The 15,981-nt window shown below is 53.5% G+C and overlaps 1 protein-coding gene across 6 annotated transcripts in view; it reads right to left on the bottom strand.

The window, feature by feature from the left end:
• DTX2 (deltex E3 ubiquitin ligase 2) overlaps positions 1-14,767 on the bottom strand; it is a 39,665-nt gene extending 24,898 nt beyond the window's left edge. For 2 of the 6 annotated variants that reach the window (XM_054847474.1, XM_054847478.1), the window contains exons 1-3: positions 14,689-14,767; positions 9,181-9,569; positions 3,868-4,453 (exon numbers count right to left, since the gene is read on the bottom strand). In XM_054847474.1, the coding sequence (XP_054703449.1) occupies positions 3,868-4,453; positions 9,181-9,487 (893 nt within the window). In that variant the 5' untranslated portion in view covers positions 9,488-9,569; positions 14,689-14,767. Of the gene's footprint in view, positions 1-3,867; positions 4,454-9,180; positions 9,570-10,596; positions 12,225-14,688 lie in introns of those variants that run through there. The other 4 variants (XM_054847476.1, XM_054847477.1, XM_054847472.1 and 1 more) reach the window with 3 other exon arrangements.
• Positions 14,768-15,981: the final 1,214 nt, after the last annotated feature.

The raw sequence follows: 15,981 nt of genomic DNA, 5'->3' as shown, positions 1-15,981 counted from the left end.
TCTGGGCTTAGGAATTAAATGAAACACATTGTTAGAGTTTGCTACTCAGGTTTCCCCTAATTCACAGAAATGAGATTATTTTCTGCTGGAACATGGGTTTCACAAGCCCGAGACTGTAACCCCAGCCAGGAGCAATTACCCCCGCTCAGCGGCATTTCCGACTCAAACCCAGCACGGGGGGGACAGGGAAAAGCCATCTCGAGCTGTCAGCTGGTGCTGCAAGTCCCTTCCACAGATGGCACTATACTGGAAGACAGAGATTGCCCCCCTGCGTGCATTTGTCTGTCTGGTAGGGAGGAAGGAGAGTGCCCCTGGCAAAACTAATCCCAAAGGACTGGAGATCCAGACATCGTCTGTCATCCATGAAGAGCCACCAATGCACATCATTGTTGTGCCCTTCTCCGGGGTCCGTTTGGGTGAGCCCCCAGCTGCTGCCTCCCTCCAGGCTCAGCGCATGGCCATGGGCTGGATCTGTGATCCACACGTGCTCCTGCATGGGGGTTTGGAAAACAGAGGCTTCCACAGATACATGTAGTGGAAAGCACCAGTGTTAATGAACAGAAAGGGAGTTGTAGTGACAAAGGCAGCTCCGAATGTCCTGCCTGCAAAATCATCTCCTGGACACAGCACACTCATGTTCGGGACACACTCGCATGCCAGCAGGGACAGACAGACGGCAGTCAGGAGAGCGGGGACCAAAGCTCACAGCTCGGGGTGCAGGGTTTGCACAGAGAGTGCCTGTCACACAAGTCTGCCAGCACTCACATGCTCCCTTCCAAGCATTTGAAGAGCTGCCGCCTTCCCCACGTGGCATGTTCTGCTGTCCCCAGCAAAGATTTAACCGTACAATCCCTGTGCACCCCCCAGAAAGGCTGGCTTGGCCAGGGATTATTGCCAACATACCAGCCACCTCACCCCACCATGAACAGCTGAGCTGCAAACCAGGTTGCCACAGCCAGACCTCGACCGGCCATGGCATTGCTCATCCACAGCCAACGCTGCCACCAGCACCAGCAGTCCCAGTGCTCCGGGAGGGCTCTGCCCTCTGCTGCTGTCCCCAGGCTGGCTGTCATGGAGGGGACCAGATGCTCCTGCCACAAAAGCCACTTTCAGCAGTGCTTGAGAAGGGACAGAGCTGGAGCGGGGAGTGTGGGGGCATATGCCAGCCCCAGAGGGCTGTTGCATTAACCCAGCACAAGCTCTGCCAGCACTTGCCTGTCGGAGGGTTTAAGCAGTTGCCGAGAGCTGCCTACCGTCCCGGCAGCTCCTGGGATCCAGCCCGGCAGGCTGCCATGATGATGTCCTCCCCAGTGCCCTGGCTGGGCACCTCCAGGTCTCTTCCTGGCTGTCCCTCTACTCCCAGTCAGCATCGCCTGGGCCACGGGCTCAGTTCCTGGCAAGGAACCCGTGCCACCCCTCTCCAACACCCCTCCCATCCTCCCTCCTTTCAGGACAGCCTGTCCCCCCCATCAGTAGCATACAACATACCCAGACCCTGATCGGCTCCAGAGAGGCTTGAGGGACAAATGCTTCAGCATTTGGCTCTTCGTTTTTAATCTTCCCACCCTGAGAGTCACTTTGCAAATCACGCTGAGGCTCTGGGGAAGGACAGGGGCTCCAGGCAGCCCGGCAGCCCCAGGCACGGACCAGCGGCTCCTGAGAGGAGGAATTTGGCAGCTTCTTCAGGAGACAGCAAGAGCCTTACCGGGGGCTCCTGCAGGCAGCACTGAGGTCTGATTTTTAGCCCTATTTGAAGGTGAATGGAACAGAGAAGTATTGCAGATGCTTAAGATGCCACAAAAAATCACCAGGTGCAAAGAAAGCACCAGAAAAAGACCGTGAGAAAGAAGAACAGGATGCGGGAAGTCATTTTACTCAGATGACCCCGAAGAGGGAAAGTCCTGATACGACACTAAGGAAAATATCTGAAGATTCACCATCTTACTTAAAATACAAACAAAATGCAAAATAAACCTCAACCCCCTGTGCCTCATGTAATTAGCGGAATGTGCTTTCAACACCCTTCTAGATCTCTTATCTCTGTATTTAGTCGGGGTAGCTTGGACAGGTAAATCTGCCCTGGCAATTTCCCCTTTAGTTTCTCAGGTGCTCACACAGCGGTTCAGCACCTGGATTATTTACGGTGAAATGCGTATACTGCTCTGTACACTTCCAGCCGTTTGCAAACAGAGGGAGCAGTCAGACAGCCCTTGCTTGGTCCTCAGTTTAACGCTCACAGATACTCGGTGCGAGTACTATCAGAGAGGCCACAAAGACCTCTGCTAGCAAAGACTTGCGCACAGAAAGAGTTAAGACCTTGAAAGCCGATTAGCGGCAACTGGGCTTGGTTCGGGCACCCAGGCTTCACAGAGGTCATCCTACAAGAACGCGGAGGGAAGTACCCCACTTTGCAAAGGTGACACTGATCTCCCCCAGCCCCAAAATCCCCACTGGAGCCCAGTGTTGCAGCCCCGCTCCAGCCCACGGGGGATAACTGACCGCAGCTTGGCCCAGCAGCCCACGCTGTGGAGAGGCACCGAGCTGTCAGAGCATGAGACTCTGCTTTTCATTTAGCTGGCAACAGCCGAAAGGCCTGAAGAGAAGTGAAGCCCTTCCTCCCACACCGGTAAGGTGCAAACACAGCCCTCCTTCGGCTCCAGCTGCTCGCCAACGGGAGCTGAAATCCTGTGCTGCCAGGTGCACACCAGTTTCAGCCCTGTCAGAGAAGGGCTGCGGTGAAAATGGATCAGCAGCCAGCACAGGTGACCCCTTCATACAAGCTGGAGCATTTGGGGGGTGACAGCTCAAAGAACCGAGGAAAGACAGACCTCAGCTAGCACCGCAACAACTGCTCGTCCTTCCTTCAAAGTAACTGGCTTCCTCCAGACAGCCAGAGCCCGCCCTGAGCACCCAGCCAGGAGAGGGTCACTGAAGAAAGATGAAGGCAAAGGACATGGCAAAACCCTCACAAGGCGAGGCTTAGCTGGATTTTAAATCATTCACAGTCCTGCTCGTGCTTCCAGTACTCCAACATCTCAATAGCAAAGCCCCACAGCACCTCAACACATGCAAAAAGAACCTCTCCTGCGATTATCCAGTGGCATCTGTGCTCTGCATCAGTATTTAGCCTGATGAATAACCTCGACACCATTCAAATTGCTAGGGTCACCCCATTGATTTTGGATACAGAGGGATCAATATGGTTCAAGGTGTAAAAGGAAGGGGAAAGTAAATTACTGATTTGGTTTTCCAAACATCTTCACAGTGGATTTAAAAAATCCTTGATCAAATCTATGTCTTAGGGTTGCTGTTGGTTTTTTTTTTTTTCCTGCTTGTTCACCTTAAAAATGTCTGACATGGACTTCCTGATTTTGTCAGAGAATTCACAAGGTCTCAGGCACATGCAGCAAGTCCTGCGGTCCCTCCTTGAAGGAGAAGAGTTTTGAGCACAGAGCAGTTTTCCACTCTATGTTTACTGCACATTTTGAAATAAATAAGGGCATTCACAAGTCCCCTTTTCATTCACTCAATCCCCCTCAAAGCTGTTTTTAAGTGTAATCCGAAATACCACCAATCGCTATTAATTTTCTCAAACCTGCAAAATCTCAGCCTGACTGCTTTCTCCAGTGGTTCATGGAGACTAGTAGACAGGGACTGCATTTCAAGTGTGAGAAAAGAAGGGGAAAACAGAGGAGAAGCCTTTTCATCCACTGCACTGGGCACAACGGCACAAACCTCTCACTGCTTCTAGGGAGAACACCCTTGTGAAGTCCTCTGGGACAGAGAGGCTCCTAGATAACGAAGCCCTGCGCACAGCAGGTCTCTTGGACGCACGCACAATATTTAAAGGTGAATTAGAGTCTGTACCTGACTCCGTTAGATGCAGATAGTCCTGTGCTGGTGGCCCCAGCTTGAGGCAAAGCCCAGGTGCTTTGTGCATTGAGTCTCGATGTTGACCTTGCTCCAGACAAAGCTGGTTTGTTATAGGGCACGAAGCCAACGCTGGAAGAACTTACTGACGCTGTCCTACCGGAAACCTGATGAGTAGTGGAAGAGTTGGGAAAGTTTATCATGGAGTGGCGGTAGCGCGTGGTGATGGGACCAGTCCCGCTGTTTAACCAGCACTGCTGGCAAGAACAAGCCGGCCCTGCGTGAAGGGGTGCCGGGGAGGCCGTCACCGGGTACGGGGCATCCAAGCGCCTCTGAATGCTGCGGCGGAACCTCGTGGTCTTGTTGGTCTGGACTTGAGCCACAAAGTCAACTTCGTAGTTGTAGCCCAAGGGTCCGAGATCTACTCGCTGGTGGTTTGTGGCACGGGCTTGCTCCAGAAACACGCAGACATTCATCTCGTATGGGGACCACCCGCCTTCGTCGTTCTGCCACTCCCAAACAATGCCCTGACCGGCAGCGGAGTCCCCAGGGAAGAGGTGCCTGCGGACAGCCCGCATCGTCCCTGTGTGGGGAAAGGAGGGGGAAATAAATAATATCATTTTGTGAGCAGAGAATTAAGGGGGATGTTGTCTCAGGGACTCGTTTCTGCAGAGATCTGCGGTGTCTACATCAGGGTGGCCTTCCTCACCTCAACAGGGGCACTAACAGACTTTCTCTTCCCGACAGTGCTGGGTTTGCTCATGAAGCTTAGAGAAACCCAATACCCCCGAGATCCCTGTCCCTCTGCCAAATCTGATTGTGGGCTGGCAACAGGTTCAAAAGCTGCTGGGAGGAAGGGTGGGAAAGGAGGGAAGGAGAGAGGATGCAGAGACAGACACACCCAAGCACAAAGGCATAGAGATCACATATGCCTCCCTGACGTTAAAAAAGAAAAAGAGAAAAGTAAAAAAAAAAAATCATGCTGAGGCACAGATCTGGTTAAAAAAACCCAACCAACAACTCCCACAGCCTTGACAACAGAGTAACTATAGAGACATGACACCATCGGGAAGTGCTTTGCAGGAGCACTTAAGGGGCTAAACACCCACTTTGCTACACAAGGGTCTGGGCAATTTTGCTCTTGGGGGAGTGGGTGAAGTCCCATAAGGATGAGGACTCTGGAGAGGACGGACAGGGCCAGCCTCTCCAGGCTCCTGACTGCTGGGTGATATAGTGAGACTAGAGAGCAGAAACCAGTGAAGTAATTTGGAAACTGGAGAGAGCAGCTGTTCAGACAAAGGAAGAGAAATGAAAGCAGACATGCTACTCTTGCAAGGCAACACAACAGCAGGAGCTCAAAACCCCCTGGAAGCCTGGCTCTCCAGGGTGACTTCACTCCTGGTTACTTTATTCCTTTCTTTAAAAAGGAAAAAGCCTAATGAGAGGGAGGTAAGCCACCCAACAGGACAGAAGCTCTGCAACCTCTGCAAAAACAGGTTCCTGCAGCAGGGTCAAAACTGCTACTGTTGGGAAAATCCTCAGCAGCACTCCACACTGGGAAGGAGTGGAAAACACCACGGGGCAAGCAAGTCTGGGGATGCAGGCAGGTGGGGGTGAACAGGGGTGCAGGGAGTCATTACAACACAGGAGGAGTTCAGAGAAGAACAGAACCAAGAGGGAAAAAAAATAAAATAAAGCCTCCTAAGATGTCATGAAAGTTACAACCCTAAGCTCCAGGACCACAGGTAAAAACAGTATCCGCTCCTGAAGCCTGCAGAGAAGTGCCCCAGGATGTTGCTGGTGGCTCCGTGGGGGGGAGGCAATCCAAGCAAGCTTTATGCCCAACAAGCACACCCCAAGGAAGAGGGAGGACAGCCCACATGGGACTCCACACTGCCAAAACCCAATTGCTACCTGTGTTCAGGCTCTGGCTGGCTCAAATACCTCTGCCTCACACTGCTGTTATTTCTACCCCATGTTCTTGGGGTAAAAAACTGCTAGGTCTTGACTCAAACCATAAGGGCATTAACTGCCTCCTCGCTGCTAAAAATTCTGCTCGACAGCGTGAAAGTCACATCTCTGCTCCCATCGCACTCCCAGCCTTCTTTGTAAATTGTGCTGGTGGTCTCTGCACAGCACTTTGGTGGTCAAAGCATAACGAGACCCTGTGCTGGGGTGCAGGTATGTCCCACACGTCATTGCAGAAACTAAATCAGGCAAGACAGATCTGAGCTCCAGAGCTGAGGCTTCTCGCAAAGGCAGAACATGTCAGATGAAGGAACAGCAGGACTCCTGTTTCTGCTGGGGAGCCAAAGGCTCTGGGGACTGGAGTGGCTTGCCTCAGCCCACGCAGGGGATGAGCAGCCAGGAGAGGTCCAGCACTTACTCCCTGCTGCTTCAGCAGCCAGAGCAGCACCAAGCGCCCCGCTTATTGCGGAGCAGGACTCTCCAGTGACACCATCCAACAGACAACATCTCATCAGCACACCTAAAAGCTACTAGCAGCCAGTGAAACATAGCAACTTCACTCATAAGCAATGGGGTCGAACCCCAGTAGCTCAACCACGAAGCCCAGGGATTCCTGTGGGACAAGGCCTTCCCCTGGCAGAAGTCAGGGCAGAAGGTGTCAGCAGAGCCAAGGCGACCTTCCCCAGCCAGGAATCGACGTCTTACACGGGAAAGCAGATGAAACAGCCAAAAGCAAACTCTAGCAATGACTGCTCCTATCCAACAAGTCCTGCCAAGTTTTAGAAACATAAACCTCTGGCCTCAACATGTGGGCAACATCAGGAATGACCCCTGAGCAGATGGACTGGGGATGAGACTGGGCTGGAAGTGAGATGGTGAGAAATGCACTACATTTAGAGATGAGTGCAGGGAACCTGCTCCCCGGAGAAAGGGGTCTACCATGGGTGGAGCAAGGTGTCAGAAAGCCCAGTGGGACACATCTCAGAGGAGATTAACAAGCCTGCCCTTGCTCTATCGGCAGGTAAGAAGCTAAAAGCAGCACAGAGAGGATTTGAGGAGTTTGCAAGCAACCTGTGTTTTTAACACCCCAAACAGGAGCAGAGCATTTAGGAGCCAATAGCAAGGCCAAAGCTTGGAAAACGTCCCCCTTCCCCCAGGCTGGCAGGGAAACTGGCATTCCTCTCCAGGGTGGGCAAACAGCTGTGGTGAGAGGACAACTCCTGCTGCTCCCTTGCATTCACTCCCAGCTAATCTGCCTCAACCAGCAGCTGAAGCCCGCGGCTAATCCTGCCTGCAAGATCCCCCTGCACAGCTGTCGCTCCCCGTTGGTGGGGATGCTGGTCCCGTTACACTGGCTTCCTGTTATTCTCCCTGGCTTCCTTTGAAGAGCCTATTTGTCTGTCTAATAGCTAATGAACAGAATACAACAGCCTATTTTTTGCTCTGTTTAAAGATTTTTCATGGGGATGTTTCCTGCAGAGATTCTTTTCTCCAGCACATGATAAAGGTCAGCTGGCTGCTTGCTCAGAAAGGTTCACATTTAAGGCAGAGCCCTGCAGAGAGAAAAAGCTTTGCTTAGAACTGGGCCACTGAAAAGGGATAGGAGGGCGTTTCCAATAGTCACACTGCAGAGCACACAGGAACTTGTGGAGGGAGGCTCACAGACCTGGCCACTCTGATCAGCATCCCTGTGAATCGGTGGGAAATGCTACAGGAGAGCCATGAAGTAGAATCAGCCTTTTTGTTATTAACGACTCAACCACAGATCTCAACCAAGGAAAGATGAGATCATGCCAGCCAACATCGTTTCCAAAATTGTATTGGGCTGTCCCCGAAAGACAACCAATTCCAAACCATCCTCCAATGAACAATATTTGCTCGGTGTTTTGAGATCTTTCTCAAGGGTCTAAAGAGATACAAGACCTTTGCAGTGACAGCTCCACTTGTGGAGAAGGATGTCCCATTCACACCAGGACACATCTTTCACCCTCCTACAGGCACTCTGCCCACCCTCCCCAAACTGGGCTGTTTCCTGACAAGGGACAGCCCAGGACTGCTGCCCATGTGTTGGAGCACTGGCTGAAAGGGCAAGAGGCTGGCAGGTTCCTTCACAAGTTAAGCATGAAGAAAACAAGAAACAGCTGCTGGTGGCAGCTCTGGTGGTCCATGCTGTATTGCTCAAAGCCACAGCCTCAGCAGGGCTTCCAGGTGCTCAAACAGGCTGCGCTGAGCAGTCCTGCCAAGGCATCCAGCTAAGAAAGCTCCTCACCCAGGACACTGCTAAAAAAAAATAATCCTAAGGTCAACAAGTCAGAATAAAACCATGGATGCAGCTGTGATGACCACTCACATTTGCTCCAACGACTTCCCTTTCCTGTAGGAACTGCCTGATCGTGCAGTTGATTCAACATACTGCTCACTTATTGCTTCAGTTCGCAAGAAACCAGAGCACTGCCCGTCTCTACAGCTTGGGGTGATGGCTGACTGCATCCTGGGGTGACAGGAGAGATGTTGGCAAAAGGGGAAGCTGATGCAGGGAGAATTTTCCAAAGCAGCCATTCATTTGAGGTGTGTAATTTGGGACCTCCCTCGATTTTCCAGAGCTGAAGAGCATGCATTCCACCCCTGCCCCCTAAGCTACAGCTGCTCAGCACATCTGGAGCAAAAGAGGGTAGGAGTCATCTCAGCAAATTCTGAGCTGCTAGCCTCAGTGACCCCAAGAGAGACGAGATGAGAATGAAAATTAGGTCTCAATCCTGCCATTAAGCCCAGACTGCCCTTCCTCCCTGGGAGGAAGCAAGCCAGCCTCGTACAGCACAAGTGCGGGGAGTATTCTGTTGCAGCATTACGGCGTTCTGCGGGGGCCGCAGGCTTTCGCAAAGCAGCTTGCACAGGGCAGCATGCCAAGGTAAAGCAGCTGGCACTCCAGTTGCAGGGGGAACAAGGGATTCAAACGGGAGGGTTTGAATCATAAAAAGGCCTTTTTATGCGAGTGGTCTTGAATGGATGTGGGTGGGGGGCAGGAAGAAAGTTTCCAGCTCTGTGGGCTCTGGCTCCCAAGCTCCAGAGGTCCCGTGACGAGGCTCCTTAAGAGATCACCGCTGCCTGCCTGCACCCAGCCCCGCAGATTCACGCCAGCCAACGTTGGTTTTCTCACGTGCTAATACACTGGGCGGCAGACAGCACTAGGAGAGAAACGGACGTGCCACCCTTCAAAGAGCTGCCCAGCAGTGGCAGCAGACAGCACAGCTTTGTTGTCCTATGCAGAACAAGGCCCCACTTATCTCCAAGCACACAAGCAGCCTCGTCGAAAGCCCAGCATGGGCAGGGAAGCTCCCTTACCTGTATCCTGCCGGAACTGCGTCAAGCTTGGGATGTCGATGACATAGGGGGCCAAGACAGGATCTGCGTGTCCCAAAGGGATGCTGCTGACAAGCCCCGACCCCGAACGCCGGCCCTTCTGCTGAGAGGCCTGAAAAACCTGTTCAATGTAGCTGCAGACGTTCCCTCGGTATGGCCTCCACCTGCCAAATTCATCCTGCCATTCCCACACCGCCACTGCCGTGGAGTTGTTGCTGTGCCCCGGGGCAGAACCGGGAAGTCCGGATGGCCCAGCTGAACTGCTTCCTGCTCCCTGAGCTGCTGCCATGTTCCTCCCTGAGGTCTGGGCACGCCACGATTGGAGCTGGGAGCTGCACTGGCTGGCCTTACACCATTTTCTTCTGGGGGACCTGCAGCAAGAAACAAAGAGAGCACACAGAGCTGAGAATGATGCCCCAAGCCCACCCCACCCTGCATCCATACCACACAAGCCATTTAAGAGAGGGAAACAAGCTCAGCCTTTCACAGAAGATGCTCACTCTGCATTTAGGAGACTACAGAGAAATGGATTGGCCTAAAACCCCTCTGGTCAGGGGCAAATGAGGTACCACCACCCACTCCCTGCCAACGCTAGCAACTTTTCTTGCTAATTTAAAGCAAAAACTCTTTGGGGAGACTCTGCTTCTTGTGGTTTGTGGCACCAAACGCCACCTGTTCTGTCGACAGATCTGTACAAAACCAGCCCAGAGCCACTGCTGATCTGTAAGCCCTGACCTGAGATCAGACACTCGCTAGCCAGGAGCGTGCCAAGGCAAGCGGCCACTCTGCACCCTTCCGAACCCACGCTCCTGGCAGTGTTATGCTCTGACCACCCCGACACGAGCTGCCAGCTTGTGAGCACAAGCTCCCCAAGCACTTGTACACATGAATGACTTGGTCACGCAAGCGGTTCCCAAACTCTTCTTATTGATCTGAGCTCCAGGGCTACAACATCAACTCCATTCAGGTTTCTGATAGCTCAGTTTTGGTCCAGGATCAGCCCCTTGACTCCTTCTGTGCAGCGTTATACGCACAGACAAAGCCAGAAGACAATTCTTTATGCACAGTCTGCAGATCACAGTAATACATATGTTGAGCGTGATCCGAGCGAAGAATGGATGGGAAGGAGAATGGAAGCACTAGGAGGAACACAATAAACAGCCTGTGCTGAGGGCAGTGATTTAGCGGGTCCTCGAGATCGGAGCACATCTAGCTGCAGCTTCTCAGGTTGGAAATCAAGGAACACCTTGAAACAAGGGACGATCTGCATCAACAAAGACTCAAGCCAGAGACTCAAGCCATTAAGAGATGATTTGGGGAAGAGAAGAGAATGGGGTAGGAGCCTTAAGACATCCAGATAAAGACACAAGGGCCAATCAGTAAATCCTAACTACTCACAGAGGAGAGACAAAAGATCACCATCACTCTTAGCCCCCAAGGGATGTAAAAAAGCCGACCCAAAGCCATCACATGATCACCAAGCTGTCCAAGAGACACCAGAGGTCTAGTATTTGACGTTTCTTGTCTCCTGTGTCATTGCAAGGAATCCTGTCCAGACCATCTGGACACACGTGTCTTGATGCCCAAATGCTGGACAGACACTTGGAGATCCCCGTGTTGGTGCTCCTGAGCAGGTAGGTATGACCGTGAACGAGCGAAATTCATTTTTTAAAATAAAGGTGCCTTCTCCCTCCTAAGGTCTCGTGTCATTCATTGCTCGCTGAACTCCCAGCAGTGAGCAAGGAGCTATGAGCTTCCTTCCCATCAAATGGAAAAGTTCATGTCTCCCAAGAGGCAGAGCAGCAGTGGGTGGCTTCCACTGGAGGATGCCATCTGCACGGAGAATGACATCCCTGCCGGATGGGGGAAGATCCCACGCGCCGTGGAGCGTCCCATCCATCATGCTCATGTGGCTTGCTAGCTTAAAAAAGAAATAGAAAAAGAGCGAGCGAAGAACAGACACACCCACATGTCTGCATTTATAAGAGGAAAACAACACTTCCTCCAGGAATTCACTGTAAATTAGTTTATGAGCTGCTCTGAGATTTTTACAGAACACCCCCAGCTCGACTGATGTTGGTGACAAACCGCACCAGATCATCCACAGAAGACCTTGGTCTCTGCAACAGATCTTTTTGATGTAATTTGTTCTACTCTAATGCATGAAGGACAGTTATTTTACTGTTCAAAACAGCAAATTAAAACTTAAGGTATCAAACCCAACACCTGCCTCTGCCAGTTCTTTTTACGGCAGGTTTCAGACCAACTCATCTCCTCCTCGGGGACCGCCAGCATGTCCATGCTCAGCTCGGACCAGCGTGAACCAAAGCAGGGCTGCAGGGTTTTCTGTCCTACCCACCTGCATCAGGTGCTCTGAACCCCAAATACAGAACCAACACCATTTTTCCACCAAAGTTGTTGCTACCAAATATTCACCTGCCCATCCTACAGCCACAAGCACAGCAGGAGAGCAGAGGGAGGCTGTTTGGAGGGAGTTGGCAATTCGTTTTCCTTCCTTTTTGAAACACATCAGCAGGAAATGGAAAAAAGAGAACATCCCAGAAGAAAAGCCACTCCCTTCACGTACCACCTTCCACTCGCTGGGACACTGGCTGAGAACAGCTGGGTGACAAAAGCCGATTGCTCACCCCCTTGGATGGCAGTGATGCTTTGAATCCTGGACCACACGCAAAGGTACCGGGACTGGCTGCACGTGAGCATCGCGTGCTCCAACACTCATTGCCGCATCAGAACAGAAAAATATTTCCTGCTCTGGGACCGCTGGTCCAAAGGAGGAGCAAGGGGCGTATTTCAGCCTCCTGCCAGTTCTCGCTGCTGAACACTGCTCAAGCCAGCAGCTGTTTGCACGGATTGAGAAGCGAGGAATGCGGGAGAGCTTCAGTAAGCCAAAATTACACAAATCCCTGAGTTAAGGCAAACAAGAGAAAGAAAATGCCTGAAGTTGCAGTTCCTTTTCCCTCTCTGTGAATTCAGCAGCACGTAAATATTAAAAGCTGAGAAATTCAATACCAGAGCTGCTCGTACAGTTTTCAGCCCACCCCCTTGGGCTGCTGTGTGTGTTACACCAAGGCAGAGAGGGTTTGGGGTAGGCAGCTATCAGAGCTGTGTGGAGATGCCTGGCTGCGGCTCAGGGTGTGCTACACATGTCACTTTACCGGCATTGCGTTAGGGACGCTATCAGCAGTTCAGCTGCACCAGCTCCTTCACGTTAGCTCTGTCCTGGGGAGATTAGCTACACGTCTTTGCTAAAATCCCATGGACTATAACACTTCGCCTTGAGCTTTAAAAATGCCTTGACAAGCTAAAAGTCATATAAACCCCTAAACCCAATGTTTATTCAGCAAACAGCCCTGGCTCCAAATAGAAATCCTATGAGCCAGCTTGCCCCAAATGAAAACAAAACCCTGACTACTTGAAGTGAAAACTTAAATATTCCAGCCAACTGCCCTCCACTTAGGAGGTAATTTGTAACTTGGGCTCAGATCTTGAATTTGGATTTGTTTGGTTGGATCTTTACGCTCCAGCACAACCTCTGAAACATTTGCCCACATGGCTTTAATCAGAGACTTGGACAGAAAAAGAATTGGGTGCATTTCAGTTGTGTTTCCCAGCAGATTCACTCCCTGCTCCTCAAGCTCCAGTAAATGGTGGTGAGAAAGCTGGGGAGGGGCAGGTGGGAATTAAAGCATTTGAAAGACACATTTAATTCTCAAACCTGTTCTACTTCCAGAAAGCAAAATTTTCTTTCACTTTAAATTCAGGATCTTAAAATTCACAGGTCTGAGATGATTTCTAAAAATGCCAAGTCCCTTTTTAAGTTTCTGAACTGAAATTGCCAGCACTGATAAAAGTTTAAATTATATGCTAGCTTGTCCCTGGAAAAGAAAAGGCCTCAGGAGCCCCAGAGGTCAGCTGCATTAAAAAAATAAAAATCATCAGATTGGTAAAACAGAGACTTTTCAGCAGGTTGCTCAGAAAAGAGGGTGCCCAGAAGGGATTTGTTAAGCGTCACTTAACACCACATGAGAGATGGGACTGGAAGGGCCACAAAGAGCCCATGGGAAAAGATTACACCCGGATTAACAGAGCACGTAAAGCACAGGGAGGCAGCGGGGCTGTAATAAGCCCATGGCCCCGCACCCGGTACACGACTGGAGCAGCGTTACAGGTGCCCTGTGGCACCCTGAGCCCAAATCACCCAGCCGGGCCCCCCACAGCCCCCCATCATCTGAGCCCAGCGCAACCCAAGCTGTGAACACAGCCACGCAACAGGGTTTGAAGCTCCTGCCAGGTAACTCGTATCTAAACACATCTTTCTGTACACGAGCACGCAGCTAGCAGCAACCCCGGGGTAAGAACAGAGCAAAGAGGCAGAGAGGAGGTCACATTAATAACTCCAGCTGCACAGATCGATCTGCCTTCAACGGAGTTCTGCCTTCTCCCAGCCTTTGCCGATCGTTACGGTGCAAGGTGGCCGGGTCGACAGCCAAAAGAACAGAAGAAATAAAACCAGACTGCTCCAAACCTGGACCCCTTCCATTCAAAACAAGCTTCAAGAGAGTTCCCTTAGGAGGGGAAAATAAAGATCGCAACTGAAGCGGAACAAAGTGTTTTCCTATCAGCTAGGCAGAGGGCTTATTTCAGGCACAAACGAACAGGAAAGCTGAGGCAGTGAGAAGAGAGCAGGTACACCTGAACACCGGATCACACCAAACCCAGTGCCCCACTCGCTCCAAGGGTCCTTCTGGGCACCGGAGCAGATTATTTATTTGTGGGGAGACTTGTTTACTAGCGGGGGTGCAAACCTGGCAAGATCTGGAGGGCTCCTCCAGCTTCGGCTTAGCACCAGGAGGGCTCTCGCCCTGCTTTCGGCCGGCCGGGGAGGGCCGAGCCAAGCACTGCCAGGGGCGCGGGGGACTCAGGGCCAGCCCGGCCGCCCACGGCGGGGCTCAGCCCGACCCCCGCAGCCCTCAGCAGCACCAACAGACCCACCGCAGCCAAGGCAGCCGCCTCCTGGCTTCAGCACGGCACCCCCCGCCCCCAACACCCGGTCACCCCGGGGTAAGGCCCTCTCACGGCCCACCCCGCGCTCTGTCCGGGGCGGTTTGTCCGGGCGGCACCGATTACCCCCCGCCCCGCCCCGAGGGTGAAGGAGGGCCCGGGGCCTGGTGCGAGGGGAACCGCGTCCTTGTCCCCCAGGCCGACGAGGGGGAACGGCCCGCAGGGGAAGGCCCGGCTCCCGGCCGGCCGCCCCCCCGCCTGCCCTGCCGCTCCGAGCGGGCTGAAGCGGCTCGGGCAGGGACAGGATGGGCCCGGGGCAGCCGCGCGTCGGTACCGGTCGCTTGCAACCGTGACGGCCCCGGCCCCGGCCCCGGCCCCTCCGAGTCACAGGGAAAGAGCCGCCGGCGCTGCCCGACCCCCGCGCTGCCCAGCCCGGCGCCCGACCCCCGGCCCCGCCGCGCCCCTCACCCCGAGTCCCGGCGGCGGCGGCGGTTGCTGCGGAGCTGCCGCTTCCCGGCCCGCGGCGGCGGGAGGCACTGCGCATGCGCGCGCGCGGCCGCCTGGGGGATGTAGTGCGGGGGGCGGGGCCGGCAGCGCCCGGGGGGGCGGGGGAGGGAGTGGGGGAGGGCGAGTGGCACGGGGCGCGTGCGGCACGGGGCGCGTGTGACAAGGGCGTGAGTGCGATACTGGGGGTGTGCGACACGGGGGTGAGACTGGGAGTGTGATACGGGTCTGCGTGTGATACTGGGGGGGTGTGTGATATGGGTGTGAGACTGAGTGTGATACGGGTGTGAGTGTGATACTGGGGGTGTGTGTGACACGGGCGTGAGACTGAGTGTGATACAGGTGTGCGTGTGATACAGGTGTGAGACTGAGTGTGAGGCGCTGTGCGTGTGGCACTCAATGAGTGTGATACTGGATGAGCCCATGTGTGCGCATGTGTGTGATACTGGGTGTGTGTGAGTGTGCATGTGTGTGATTATGTGTGAGTGTGATGCTGGGTGTGTGTTTGTGTGATACTGTGAGTGTGATACTGTGCATGTGAGTGTAAGCGTCTGTAATACTGGGTGTGTGAGATACTCTGCGTGTGTGATACGGTGTGAGTGTGTGTTACTGCATGTGTGTGAGCGTGACACTGTGCGTGTGGGATGCTCTGTGTGTGTGTGATACTCTGTGCGATACCATGTGAGTGCGATACTGTGTGAATGTGATACTGCATGTGCAAGTGATACCGTGTGTGAGCATGAGCACGTGTGTGATACTGCGTGTACGACACTATGTACGTGTGATACTCTGTGCGTGAGAGATACTGCGCGTGACTCTGTGTGTTCCCGACCGTGCAAGCGTGTGTGAGAGGCTGTGCGCTTGTGTGTGAGAGCCGACGTGTGTGTGAGACGGCCAGGGGCCACGTGTGCACCCCTGTGAGCACCCCCCTTCCTCCCCAGGAGCTGGGGGCAGCGCCGTGCCCCTCGCACACCGAGCGTGCCCCACGCAACCCGAGTGTGCCGACGCCGCGGGGACGGTGACAAGGGGACGGGCGCTGCGCAGTCCCGCTGCCGTGGGGCCCGGCACCCTCGGGGACACGCGCGCGTGCCCGTCGCACCCGCATGCCCCTTGGACTCCCCAAAGCCAGGGCAGCCGCCGGCGCGGGGCTGGGGCGGGGGGCGCAGAGGGGACAGTCACCTTTTGGGGCTTTTAAGGGCATTTCTGCCCGAAGCGAGGAGCAAAGAGAGCACGAGGTTTCTGGCTTTACGGCGGGAG

This window comes from Grus americana, chromosome 19, assembly GCF_028858705.1.
Source record: "Grus americana isolate bGruAme1 chromosome 19, bGruAme1.mat, whole genome shotgun sequence".
NCBI classification, from domain to species: domain Eukaryota; kingdom Metazoa; phylum Chordata; class Aves; order Gruiformes; family Gruidae; genus Grus; species Grus americana.
This window is presented reverse-complemented; position numbering and strand designations above follow the sequence as displayed.